General features: G+C 30.3%; 2 protein-coding genes across 2 annotated transcripts; one reads left to right on the top strand and one right to left on the bottom strand.

Annotated features, from left to right (window-relative positions):
• Positions 1 to 370: 370 nt before the first annotated feature.
• LOC141666839 (transcription elongation factor 1 homolog) lies at positions 371 to 3,115 on the top strand. Its single transcript, XM_074473050.1, has 5 exons — positions 371 to 485; positions 1,807 to 1,930; positions 2,167 to 2,237; positions 2,696 to 2,717; positions 2,802 to 3,115. Exons 2-5 carry the CDS (start codon positions 1,818 to 1,820, stop codon positions 2,863 to 2,865), a joined length of 270 nt encoding a protein of 89 aa, XP_074329151.1. The 5' UTR covers positions 371 to 485; positions 1,807 to 1,817; the 3' UTR covers positions 2,866 to 3,115.
• A 5,454-nt stretch (positions 3,116 to 8,569) lies between these two features.
• LOC141668352 (OPA3-like protein) lies at positions 8,570 to 12,578 on the bottom strand. The gene is made up of 4 exons (XM_074475204.1): positions 12,192 to 12,578; positions 10,464 to 10,598; positions 10,042 to 10,128; positions 8,570 to 9,044 (listed from the first exon to the last, which is right to left on the bottom strand). Exons 1-4 carry the CDS (start codon positions 12,318 to 12,320, stop codon positions 8,886 to 8,888), a joined length of 510 nt encoding a protein of 169 aa, XP_074331305.1. The 5' UTR covers positions 12,321 to 12,578; the 3' UTR covers positions 8,570 to 8,885.
• Positions 12,579 to 14,043: the final 1,465 nt, after the last annotated feature.

Here is a 14,043-nt window from a genome sequence, read left to right as displayed (position 1 = left end):
AAATGACTCGTGCCTCGCACGGGTTATTATGCTTTAGTTTTATAAATTGGAAAACAGTTTCATTTATATATATTTTAGTGCTCAAACTTAATTTATATAAAATTAGTTACATTTGAGTCCTTCATTCACATGATTTATATTCGAATTCCTCACATCCATTTTAATTGGATGTATTTTTAACCTGAATTTAATTAGTTTTAATTATTTATATACATGATTTATATGATGTATTTTTAATTAGTTTTATGATTTATATTTTAATTGCACGTATTTTTAACCTGAATTTAAACAATATTTAAAAAAAAAAACTAAAAGTAAAAATAAAAAAAATTCCACCTTAATAAAGTCAAAAGTATGAAAAGGATTGACCAATGTCCCAACTCCCAATAGGCTTGTTCTGTAGATACATACGGGTTTGTATGTATATCTAGTCTTTCACTTGGGGTTGCTCTTGACAATTCATATCTTTCCACCGAAACTCTCTGGTATGTAAATTCAACTCTCATCTCTCTCTCTCTCTCTCTCTCTCTCTCTCCCTCCCTCCCTCTCTCTCTCTCAATTTTAATTGCAATCTTTTTTAATTTTTTTGAGCTACCTCAATTATATATCTTTGTTCTTGATTTATAAAGTTATGCAGCTAAATCAACTATGTTTATCTTCAATTCACTGTAATTGTTTGATTTTTTTGATAAAGATGGTAACTTTTTGCTAAATACCTGCTGGGTCTTTATTTATCCTACACAAGATTGTAAATTTATTGGTGGTGTGGGAGGATTTGTGTTGTAATTCAGCTCAATTGGGTATTAAAGTCAGTTTTTTTTGTGATTAATTATTTGATTTCTTTTATTGCTTTGAGGTTTAGGGTTTGATTGAATTGAATCATGTTATTGCAAGAAACAATTAAAAAATGTAGGGTTTTCCCCATAATGTTGATTTGTGGCATTTTCGAGTTTTGGGTTGTGGGTGTTTTGGTTTGTCAATTAATTACAGGTCTAAAACTTTCTTGATATTTGATGTTATATGACTTAAAGGAATTAAATTGTGATCTAGGAGTCATTTCGAGTCATCTTTAGTGTGCCAAGCTAGTGGGACCTTGATTATTAGATCCTCTTCCAAGATTAATGGAAGTTTTTAGCTTGTCATAATGCATCATAATCGTAACAGAATGGTTCAGTTATGCAGGTTAAGTTTCTTCTTTTTAGAAATGTTTGTTAGTGATTATAAACTTTAACCTAACTGCTTCCACTGAGCTATATATGTGAACGTACTTTATATTTTCGCTGAAACCTGCAACCTGAAAGCCAATAAATTCATATTCCTTTTTACACTTCAATTGCTTTTCAGTTTAAAGAAAGTAGGGGATGTTTTAAATTTTAAATAAAAATATATAATATGTTTTTCCGAGTTCTGACATCTGATAATCTAAACTGTCCTAAAATGTACAACTTCCTCAGATGTTACTTTTTGCATGATTCCGTGCTCATTGACTACTGGATAATCAATATGGTAGTTTTACTTGAGTCATATCATGTGTGTGTTCACTGAACATCAAAGAAATTGAAAACAAAACTTCGTGTATATTATTGTATGTATGTAAACATGAAAACTTTCTACAGCACTAATGATCTAGAACAATATGTTTGAGCACCATCTCTTTCTGTGTTCTGAAACTCTGCTGTTTTTGTATTCTTTTATCTCTCTGCTAGTAGATGGTGTACAATATGCAGCTTATCATTTCTTCCCACCGATATTATGTGTTTATTTATATGGAGTTCCTACTCGCCTTTTAATTTTTCTTCTGAGAAGAAGACCTAAGTATGGGGAAGAGGAAGTCAAGAGCTAAGCCAGCAACAAAGAAGCGGATGGACAAACTTGACACTGTTTTCAGTTGTCCCTTTTGCAATCACGGGAGCAGCGTTGAATGCCGCATGTAAGCACTGCTGTCGTTATAGATTTCTGAACTAACATTTGATTCGTGCAGGCTAAAGTTATTAGTGTTTACAATTGTCCAATAGTTTCTGTGTACCTAGGCATATATAATTAAGATCAAGCTATTATGTGAACCTACTCAATTATGAACAAGGATTATTGTAACCATTATAGAGGTGTGTATACCAAAGCCAAAACTGCAAATTGTGCTTACACTTGGCACTTATCTGTCATCAGTGATATGAAGAACTTAATTGGTGAGGCCACCTGTGGGATCTGCCAAGAGAGCTTCAGCACTACAGTAACAGGTACGTTCTGGAATTTAATGGCTAATAGACACATCGAATGTGCCCAGAAAAGAAAACAAAGATGAAATCCATGGCGGTCACATGGCTGCTCTATTGTCGGTGACAGAAAATAATCTTCCTTATACATGCACCCTTTTAAAAATATCTTACAACCGGGTGGACAAGGAATAGGGTGATTTATTAAAAAAGTGACAACATCTAGTTGTCAAATTCTTGTCTGATGTTTAATTTAATATCAGGTTGTATGGTAAACAACTTTGGCTTTTAAAATTTTCTTGTGCTTACGTAAATACCGAAGCTTGAGCAACATGTTATATCTTTGCTAACCCCATCTACATGTCATGAAATGTACCTTGTGATGAAAATTACATGTCTGTGAAACAAGAGATTATCCATGGTCTGTAAAAGAAAGAGGCAATCTAATATAATCTTACCTTTCTTTCTTTTTCTCCCTGCAGCTTTGACAGAGCCAATAGACATGTAAGTACATCTGAACATCTCTCAAATTCAATCCCTCGTACCCCTCTATATTGCCTTACTTATATTTAGAAATTTGTGCTGCAGATATAGTGAATGGATTGATGAATGTGAGCGGGTCAATACTTATGAAGAAGATGGTGCCGAGTAGATGCCCGTGCCCCCTATCAATGCTGGATGGACTTGGATTAAAACTTTACCAAGCTTGAAGTTCAGTCCATTGCTGGCAGACAAATAAAGGTTGCTTGTGTTATGTTGTTTGATATATATATTTCATATGGGAACATTGTGAATGACCTCTGACTTGAGTGAAATCTCACAGATTGTAAAATGTATGCAAAATTTACCTTGTGTAACTGTGTTGTGGTTCAGAAAAAGATTTTTTTTTTCTTGTTTTGTTCCGTTGGTTATTCTTGACTATTGTGTTGTGTTGTATTGTATGCTTCATTTTATTTTATTTGCTTAAAATAATTTGGTATGTGTCTAATGAACATATGCATTATGCATACCTTCCGACTTCTGTACTGATTGCAAAGTTGTGATATACCTCAAAATTGTTCCTACAAAGTTCCATTTAGTGTGGATATATCAGTTGTAATATCACAGTTGGACTTTATAATAGCTCCCTTGAAGGGTTATCTTATCCTGTAAAGCAGCAAAATGCTTTTTCATTTAATTTTGCAGAAAGTTTCCTTCCATTTACATGCTAGAGTTCTAACCAAGAGCAGATTTAAGTAGAGGCCTAACCCTCATAGAATTTTTCAAAAACACTTTTTTATTAGTTATTTGTATTTTTTTATAAAAACATTGAGTAATTTTTATTACGATGATCTATGCTAAAAACTATGATATGGCTTTCTAATATATATAGGGCAACCGCACAAAAATTGGTCTGGATCCGCCTCTGGACTTCCAGCCTTTCCTTTATGGCTTTAATCACAGTCATATTGACCCTGGTAATGAAAATCAGCATTTGCAGTTTTGCTCCAAACATCCTATTTTATATAAAAGAAGAAATGTACTTCCTGGAGTTGAGAGAGCAGGAGAGTTGGACTTTCATTTTATTGTTTCTTTAGTTACAAATTTTGGGCGGGAGGGACAAACCATACATATTTCATATCATAAATGTTTTTCGATAAATTAAAGTTTTCTCCAGCACTTAAAGGGTAAGTAAGTTACCAAAACTAACATGACGCTTATTTAAACTTATTTTAAATGGAGGGAGTAACCGGGGAAATACTTGAAAATACACCTAGAATATGGCTAACTAAGATTAATTTTAAATTTTACCCGATAATGGTTTGCTGAGATTTTATAAACAATTCAATAATCTGACAATGATAGTAAGCTGAGATGATTAAATGCAGTGCAGAAAATAGTAAGCAGAAAAGTAATAAGAACACACAAGAATTTTAGCCATATTCGACCCTAATCCCCTATGTTCTATGTCCTGGTCCCTTATCAATTACAAGATACAATAATATATCTCTCTTTATCTCAGCTACTGATAATACCTTACTGAAACTCTGTTTCTGAACCTGCCCTCTAAGTACTATATTACCCCGTAGTACAAACTTCTCTAGCACTACTTCACCAAACCCTTGTTTCCCTTATCCAACTATCCAACAACTACCCAATACAAATTGAACAATACAAATCGAATAATAAAGAGACTACAACTCAAACTATAGACTCTCTAAGAACGTGTATATATAATTAAGAGCTCGAGAATATTTTAGAATCAAGAAAGTTTAATGAGTTGAGAGTGTTCTTGCTGCAACTAGTACATCATAAAAGCTGCAAGAAACCTCATATATAAACATACACTAACGTTCAAAACAATCTCAACAATTTACAACGGTTAGAATCCAGTTCTAACGTTTAAATTAGTTAGGATGATTTTCAACGTTCAGGTATCCGTTTGATAGAAGAGAGAAAGAAAGAAAAATGATCAGAAGAAATCTCTTCTATTTTGAAAGAGTATAAAACGTTTATAACAGTTTGTAGAAGATAGAGTTTGATAGAAAAACAAACTCCTATAATATAGGAAATCAATTTGAATAAGTTAAAACGATTTATACTTGAGCTCTTTATATATAATGCACGTATATTATATTAGAGAAGTTCTTACAACTGATATAAAAGAAGTTCCTATAATATCTCCATGAAATTCGACGTTCTTGTTGAATCTGGACTGTGCATCTTGACTTGCTGTTATTCTGAACAAGCTTGGATAACAATATGATAGCTTGCTGTGTTGATCATCAATTACAATACTGAGTATTAAAATTAAGCAGAGCTAGACTCAAATAAGAACTAGTTACCAACTAATATATTCTATAATTATATTTATATGTTTTGCAAATATTTGTTTACAATTTTTTTTCAATTGCATTAAAAATTCTCATAAACATATTTTAGTTTTACATAACATATTTAAAATTTTAATAAATAATGTCATAATTATTATAGAATACTAAATATAAAAGTATAATATGTTCAGTAATTTGTGCATAACATATATATATGTTATATAAAAAAAATCATTTTTTTATATATACAAAATTTGTTTTCATTAACATAACATATACAACCTTAGAAAAACATTATTTAATCATAAACATTCAAAATATAGAAATATATGCGGCATTCCAAAAGGGTGTTTCTTATAACATGATTTTCTTATAGTTTTTCTCTTAAAAGTTATTTTTTATTTTAAAATTAAATAAATACCAAAACTCAGTGAGAAATCTCTTGATTAAACAAAATCCACAAATCATGGAATTAAGTGCATGTTTGACAATAACAAATTTCAGCTTAAAAGGCATCAAAACCCATTTTCAAATTTGGCATACTGTTTGTGAAATTCAATACTATGCTTCTCACAAATATGGTGAAAACCAGAGAATGGTATTTGCGATACATTCACGTTTTATTTCACGTTTCAAAAATAATTGAAATCATATAAGAAATTTTCAAAACTACACGTTTAGTTTTATGTATCACCTTGGTACATTTCTCAAATATAATTTTAAAAATTTCCGATTTTATCGATTAATAATGCTCATGACCAATCCAATTTTTGAAATTCAATTAATCCTTATATATTCTTTTTCATCACTATATTACAAACAAACTATTATGTACAAAATAGAAATCAATTAAATAAATAACTATAAATATATAACATGATAAATATGTATTAACCTATAAATTATTAATAAAATAAGGATATTAAAATTAACATTATTTAAAAAATTAAAATGCATCTGTTTTTTCCTCCGATTAATTCTAAATAAGGCGCTTAACCGATTTTTTTCGAAAACCGGTTTATATAACGTTGTCCCAAAGTACTAATCTTTATATTCATGTATCCAGATTATTTATTCATGTAATTTATAATTTACAAAAATTATAATTTATAATTTACCAATCACATTATCAACTTATAATAACTTATACTTAAAATTATCAAAACACCTAAATTACTTATAAGTTATCATGTTCATATCATTTATATGACATTTTTCAACTTTAATTCATAAGTTATATTTTTTAATAAATTACAAATGGGCCCTAAGATAATATTTTTTAAATGAGAATAATGATCATAAGGTTAACCTTCATATACTTTTTTTAAGATCACCATATAAATGTAAACAATTAATTATAATCATTTATTATTAAATATTTACTTGTCATATATTTTACATGTATTTGAATTAAAAAAAATAAGCAATTTAATAATAAATATAATACACTCAAGTCAACCATTACCTTAGAAAAATTTCTTAAAATTAACCTTAGAATTAAGGTACCTGTTACGGGACTCCCCGAAGGCATGATTATAGGCATGTTTTTTTGCCAAAAGGCATGCTATTTATCAATTAAATATAATAAAATTTAATAAATAATTATTATAATAATATACAGTGAACTTGAATATAAAATTAAAGTTAGTTGACAGTAACAACCAAATACCATCATAATACTCATTTAAATTAGTAACTTTTTAGATATTAAAATATATATAAATATTTTAAAATTATATTTGTTATTTCTGGATATTTCTAATATTAAAATAATTATTAAAAAATAAAAAAAAAATAGTAAAGGCATACTGAATCCTGAAAAGACATGTATAAATAATTGACATGCCCATCTTAGCATGGCCGTGCCGCTTTGATATGTGACTACTTAGAATCCTTAATGCACCCTACTTAGAATCCTTACTCTCTTTCCAAATAGTCAACTAAAGCTTGAAACGAGAAGGAAATAAACATTTCGAAAAAAATCCTAAAATTTTTAATTTAATTCTTTTAGGTGGTGTTTGGTTGAGGGTATTAAGGAAACGGAAACAAATGGCCTATTCCCGTTTGTTTTGTAAAAGTTGTAATTCTCTTTTCCTCTTTTTGGTTTCTAGTTTACCCATAATCCCTCTATTCTCATTACTAGAATTCCATTTTTTTATCATTTTTTATTTAACCAATAATTCAATTCCCCTTTCGTTATATATTTAAAAAAAATATATAATTAATAAATTATTATTTTGAAAAAAATTAAAAAACAAATATTTAATTTTCGTTTCCGTCCATTCCGTTTTTAGAATCATAACCAAACTGAAAAAACAATTCAGCATGAATCCTTTTCTTTTTTGGGTTGTTTACTTATATGTCCCATTTTAAAAGTTGGTTTGTAAATCTATCCCATTTATAATTATATTTATAAACAGGTCTTATATTCAGAAATTTTGCCAATTTCAAACTAACTATGATTAATTTAACTATTTTAAATATCTAAATTACATATATAATCTTATAACCTCATTGAGATTTTGATTTTTCCCCAACTTGCAATTGTAAACTTTTTTAAAGAAAGTTTAATCAAGAAAGAAAAAAAGTATTTATTGTTAAGAGTAAAATAATATTAATTCTAAAATATCTATTAATTTTTTAATAGAAATAAAATACATTTTAATTTTTAATACCAATATGGCATTATTAATAAAATATGTAATGTGATTTTTAATAGAAATAAAGTATGTATTAATTTAATTGAGAAACTGAATTTTATACATATAATTAAATGATAAATACGAATATAGATATTAGATTTATCATAAGAATATGATATTTGGTATTAGATTATCTCCTTCCTGGTTAAAGTGTCATCTACTTTAACTTATAATTTATAATGAACATAATAATTATTTTCTAATTAGGTGACTATGTGTTTATTTCAAAGAGACACTGAGTATTAAAACCTTTCATGTTAATGACATCTTCTAAATTAGTTTTGACAATAGGTTAATAGATATAAAAAAACATACATAACAAGAATCATCTAAAACCAATTATTAATGTCTTAAGTTATTCTTGTAATATTTGATAAATATATTTTATTCTTGTAACTAAAATACATATATGATGGTTATATATGAGTTGGACTTTAACCGTAGAACATACTCGTAAATTTTAATTAAAATGGGATATAATTATAAAGTGACCCATTAATCTGGGACATTATACAAATTCGCTTCTTTTTTCTCCATTCCGTTTCTCTCATTTCCTTTCCCTTTGTGATGAACAAACCATACACCCCCTAGTGAAATTAAAGTCCCAGTAAATGGGTACTGAGAAAAGAAAAGGTTCCGAGTACCCTAAATATGAACATTTGAGCAAAGCCGGGGACTGAGTCACCTAGGGATTGTTTTTTTTGCCTTTTTTGAGGGATTACATTGTTCAAGTTCAACAAGCATCGCCATCTTCAAATTGCATTTAGGAAAATGTAGTAGAGGATGGCAATGAGGATTCGACGTTACAAGAGTTCTCTGGTTTGGCTATTATTATATCAAATCATAAAAGTATGACTTGCAATCTTCAATTTGACACCCTAAAAAAACAGTGATACAAGCCTCATCTTGACTTGCCAAGATTCTCTCCCACTCAACATAGCATACAAAGATGCATTCTTTTCTACGCCAAATGCCAATACAAACATAACCTCGATTTTGATTTATAATATACAAATCTAAATTGGTGAGGGGCTGAGGGCAACACAGTCCCTAGCACAATACTTGTCAACAATTAGGTTTTCCTCATAAAGAATGTGGACTAATGAATTATTGGCATTTCATATCTGTAAATAAATTATTAGCAGCCCAATGAGAGGTCAGGAAAGTTTTGCTGATTTGTCACCTTCGGTCGAAGCTTGTTTAGACTTGAAAACTCCAGATAGACCTAGTCCTTTGGGAGCCTGCTCAAGTTCTTGAAGTTTGCGCTTAAGAACTTCCACTTCTTTTGCTAACTCATCATCTCGTTGCCTCAATTCCTAACACAAAAATGCAGAAGCTGATCTGTAATCTTTCCAGGGAAGTTGGGGTAAATTTTAAATTACAAGGATGGACACTGAGATTCAAATTGTATTAGTTTTCAAATATTCCAGATAGTCAGACGTTATCATCCACTCAGAGGAAGGTCTTTTTATAATGAATGGTGTTAAACATAGAAATATACATTACAAAAGTCCAATACTTTTGTACAACAAATTTGAAGGGGAGATTGGTGAGGTGGAAGAAACAGTTAAATTAATGACTTAACTCGTGAAGTTTGTCTTTCCAAGAGAGGCTAGAATCAACAAACTAGTGATTCCAAAAAATATATATATACACACACAACTATCAAGATTCAACTCCTAATGCAATATTTCACCACATTGAAAGGAGTATAGGATGCACATGAGCGCGCGCATATATAATTAGTAATGACAAGATATTGGCTAGAATCAACCAAATGAATCAGAAGGAAAATAATTACGATTTCAATATTTCATATCACTTCAGAACTCTGTTGCACTTGCTGAAGCAAATACCAGTTCAGGCAATAAGTTTCTCCGATGAAAGTTGTATTAGCAAACAGTGTTGCCCCAATACACGAGAAATCGGAAATCTACTAAAGAGGATAAAAATAGCAAAACGGCACCTACCAAGTTTATATACAAGTGCCCTTACTTTCTCAAAGTATGATCATTAGTATTCATGGGAAAATAAAGCTGCCAGATGGTAGCATACTAATGAGATACTGAACCTACTTTTCTTTTATTAGTTTTCTATCATTGTATCTTTATGTGTCATAATCTTGAAGAGATTGTCATATTCGAAAAAAGTATACGTTAATTTATTTATACAGGCACACACACACATAATTTCATTGGGCATACTAATTACATAGAAGATAGCTAAACATATCTTTTTTAGATATTAAAAGACAAGAAACATAACACTTGCTCAGATAGAAAACATAATGATATAACGAACACATAAAATTACCTCTACTTCTTGCCTACGAATTGCCTCCTTTCTAGCTTCTGACCTAGCACTCCTATGTACCTCAAAGACAACAGCAGCTCCTGCAACCTGAACAAGTTTTTTTTAATTGAGAATGGTACAAATTGAGCTGAATGGGCAGCCTTCTAGTATCAGTAACAAATCTGAGCCTTAATTTCTGATCTTATTTCACTAACAATACACTTTCTACGATATAGATTTTCTTAAACAGTCAAACCCCAGCTTATTCTTATATATACTATTTCAATCCATGTAATTTGGCTTTATGCACAGGTATGCTGCTTTCTCACATTTTAATAATGAATATAATATACTGTTGCACTTTTATGTATACTGCCGGATCTGATCTTTTCACAAAGGAACCATTTTTTATTAAACTGGTAAGTATGTAATTACCGTCTTACCGAGAATACAAACAGTTCCCCAATAAGGTCAACAGCAGCTTGAACAGCTTTTTCTTCGTTTAAAGGTCGAATTTCAACATCTGTTGCATGACCATAGATGCGTCTTTGAATAGTTGTAGTGAACCGATGATTTGCCTGATCCAATCAAACAGTACAACTAAATTGTAATAAATAACAAAGTCGACAAATATTATCATACTATTAAATTGTGACTGTAAAATACTTTAGATATTTTTATCAATGCTTTCGGTACAGGCTGTTTTGCTAATGCTGCCTTGGTACTATCAGATGGTGAAATCGCATAGTAAAATACCTTAGATACAATATAAAAAATCATTGTTCACAACTTAACTGGGACAAAGTAAATGGAGCATAAAAATTATATGCCTAGGATATTATTCTGATCCAACTTTATTTTGCACACATAAAAATTTGTAAATAATAGAGATATTAGTAAGTAAAATCTGAGTACAGATCTTCTTGGGTGAGTAACAAGTTAAAGAATATTAAAGCATACAAATGACCGGTAAATAGAAGTACTTTATGGCAACATTCTGCAGATTAAATATTCATTGATCTCAAAAACTTGGTATGAAAGTCCTACTATTCTCTCCCAAATAAACAGCAACCATACTGGTTTGCACGTTCAATCACAAGGATAGTTAGGTGTAGGCTAAAGACTATACAGTCTGAACAACATTATTGACGTAAAATAGATAGTTTATCTTTCTGAGACACTTTTAATGGATAAATCTTAGGTTTGATACCAGATCACTGAATAGAAGTAGATAAAGGTGATGCTAATCTTTCTTAAAACCCTTCTTTCTAAAATCCATCAATTGTACTCAAAATCCCTTTAAAGGGAAAGCATAAGGAAAAACATGATGGTCTTTACTGTTGCCATTTCTTTTATCTAATAAGGGTAAAAGTAGCTTCAGTCAAAATGATGATTACTTTGAACTGCCAATGTCAAACAGAAATAGATGATAGATAAGGATACCGTCTTTCCAGGGGATAACAACTTTTAAGCAACCCGTGCAACTTAAATATGAAGATGGTTCGATCCTCTTAGTCTTGAAATATTAAGGCATAAACCACCAGTAAGAATAAGGGGAAAATACCTTTTGACCCAAACAAAATGTTAATGATAAAAAGGCAAGGTGATTCTACATATACCACATACTACATTTCTATAGTTACTCTAGAAGTCTTAATAATGATCTGAAATTCCTCTTCCTATAAACCTACCCCGCTGTAATCAACTTCATCCGGATAGGGGAGACTAAGGGGGTGTTCGGATTGTTAATGTCAACAGGAATAGCCAAATGAGGGGGAACCAAAACAGGAATGATATGGAATCTCATGGAGGATGTGCAAAATAAATTCCCCATTCCAACCATTTTAAACCTTCAACCAAACACTAGCACATACAAACGACATTCTGATTCCCGCTAAATGGGTATAAATTAAACTAAAATAGTTTCCTACAGTACAACAAAACCCCAAAGTCCCCAAATTCGAAATGCAGTAACCCAATTCGAACATATTACCTGCGTTGGTTCAAAAGATCAACAATCCTAGGACTAAAAAGAAATTACATTCTTATAAACCCTAATAACAAAAATGGTCATTATTTGTATCCAAGATCAAGAAAATTAAACATTTTTCAATCAATTTAAAAGAGCATAAAAATGTAGAGGGGGGTTAAACATAAAAGTAAATAAGTACCTGAGCAATGTTGATAATAGATTGACGAAACCTAGGATGCAATCCAGCTTCAGTTTTGAGTCTTGCAGCAATTGGTTTACTTATTGTCTTCAAAGCAAGTGTTCCCAGTTTCAATAAAGGCAGGACCATTCCTCTTCTTTTAGTATCTGAGCTTATACAATTAAGCAACAAGTTTTAATCTTTAGATAAGTGGATCAAGAAATGAGGAAGAATAATAGTAGTTGAATGATGACTGATTCAAAGAAAGTGAGTTTCTTGGGAAGAAAGGCGAGTTCTTGAGGTGGGGTTCTGAGAAATGGGGAAGATTGTTTCGGTTTTTTTAGGATGTCAAAAGGTCGTATACGCCACTGGGAATCCCTTTTTCTCAGGAGAAATGAGGAAATTGATGACAAGAAAACAAAACATAGGCTGATTCACTTTTTTTATTTCTAAGGACAAAAATATATCTACTCTTTTTCATTAAATAAAATAAATAAGAAAACATTGGGCGAGTAGACCCATCACCCATCGATGAGTCTAGATCCCAACAAACGAAATCCGATCCAAGATAAAAAAAATTGCAATTCGATTATTCTGCAAAAATCAATTAAAAAAAATTCAAAAATTATTTGAATCAAAAATTTAACCGAAAATGATCAAAAACACTAGATACGATTATAACTTGAAATCCACTATAAACGAATAATATATTATCCGAACTGAATTCAATCCAAACCAAATTTCATCTGATCTTTATCCGAATTTCATTTGATTTTAATTCAAATTAGACCTAAACCGAATTAAATCGCATCTGAGCTGAACGGTCTCCAAATACATTATAATGCAAAAATGAAACCCATTTGAAATTGATCCAATTCGAAAATGATTCAGTTATTCGATTTGTCATGTCTTCCTTCAACCACTCTCTTCCTCTTATTCTTGAAAAAAAACTAATTGATCACCAATGTTCTTAAATCATCTTCAATATTCTTTTATTTCGCTTTTAAATATAATACAAATAATATGACTCTTAGTAAGTTAATGCATAGATTTTCGTGCCTAACTCCAACAATACTTTTTATCTTGACTCATAAGTTATATAATATTCATATTTGAAACTTTTCAATAACAAAAAATTGAATCAAAATATGTGCAAGTAAATGTTTTATTGATAAAAAATAAGTTAAGAGTCATGTAGTGACTCTTAAAATAGAGAAACTAGAAGATACTCTTAATAATTTCAGAGGTACTAAGAGCAAATCCCACGGTTCCCTTAAATATACTCTTAAGTCCAAATATAAAGAATATGATATAAAATTGCACTCCAACGGCGACTTAGGTCTCGTTTGTTTCGATGTAACTCAACTGTGTAACTTGGAGTTCCTTGAATTATAAAATAGTTACACTGTTTGGTTTAATGTATTTTAAATTGGACAAACGAAGTTCAAATTTCATGATATTTGTAGTTCCTACAATATATAGGAACTTAGTTACCAAGTTTAATCATGGTCACTAGAAGTTACATATCTAACAAGTACAAAATCATTTAATACTTACCAAAATTAACTACATAATCACTAGTTACGTGATAATAAACCAAACACATACATTTCTAATTGCGTTGTAATTTATAGCACTAACTTAATTCCAAGGAAGTTCAAGTTCCTATGTAACGATAAAATTGACAAAACAAACGAGGCATTAGTGGATCCTTAGAGCATCTCCAACAGTTTCTTAATTGGCTTATGTTGTGCAAGACATGTCTGTATAATAACAAGACTAAGTCACATTGACAACCCTAAGATTAAGTTGTATGATAATTTATATATATTATGTATTATATTTCTTGAGTCTGTAAAAATGGTTAGTAGAT

The sequence above is a fragment of the Apium graveolens genome, chromosome 6 (assembly GCF_009905375.1).
Source record: "Apium graveolens cultivar Ventura chromosome 6, ASM990537v1, whole genome shotgun sequence".
Lineage (NCBI taxonomy): Eukaryota > Viridiplantae > Streptophyta > Magnoliopsida > Apiales > Apiaceae > Apium > Apium graveolens.
This window is presented reverse-complemented; position numbering and strand designations above follow the sequence as displayed.

What these genes read in the sequence shown, in the direction of transcription:
- LOC141666839 (XM_074473050.1), top strand. Translation starts at nt 1,818, where the DNA reads ATGGGGAAGAGGAAGTCAAGAGCTAAGCCAGCAACAAAGAAGCGGATG. An exon ending in AGCAGCGTTGAATGCCGCAT is followed by an intron (nt 1,931 to 2,166) that starts GTAAGCACTGCT and finishes ATCTGTCATCAG; the next exon opens with TGATATGAAGAACTTAATTG. An exon ending in CTTCAGCACTACAGTAACAG is followed by an intron (nt 2,238 to 2,695) that starts GTACGTTCTGGA and finishes TTCTCCCTGCAG; the next exon opens with CTTTGACAGAGCCAATAGAC.
- LOC141668352 (XM_074475204.1), bottom strand. Translation starts at nt 12,320, where the DNA reads ATGGTCCTGCCTTTATTGAAACTGGGAACACTTGCTTTGAAGACAATA. An exon ending in GGGAACTGTTTGTATTCTCG is followed by an intron (nt 10,129 to 10,463) that starts GTAAGACGGTAA and finishes AAACTTGTTCAG; the next exon opens with GTTGCAGGAGCTGCTGTTGT. An exon ending in TTCGTAGGCAAGAAGTAGAG is followed by an intron (nt 9,045 to 10,041) that starts GTAATTTTATGT and finishes TTTTTGTGTTAG; the next exon opens with GAATTGAGGCAACGAGATGA.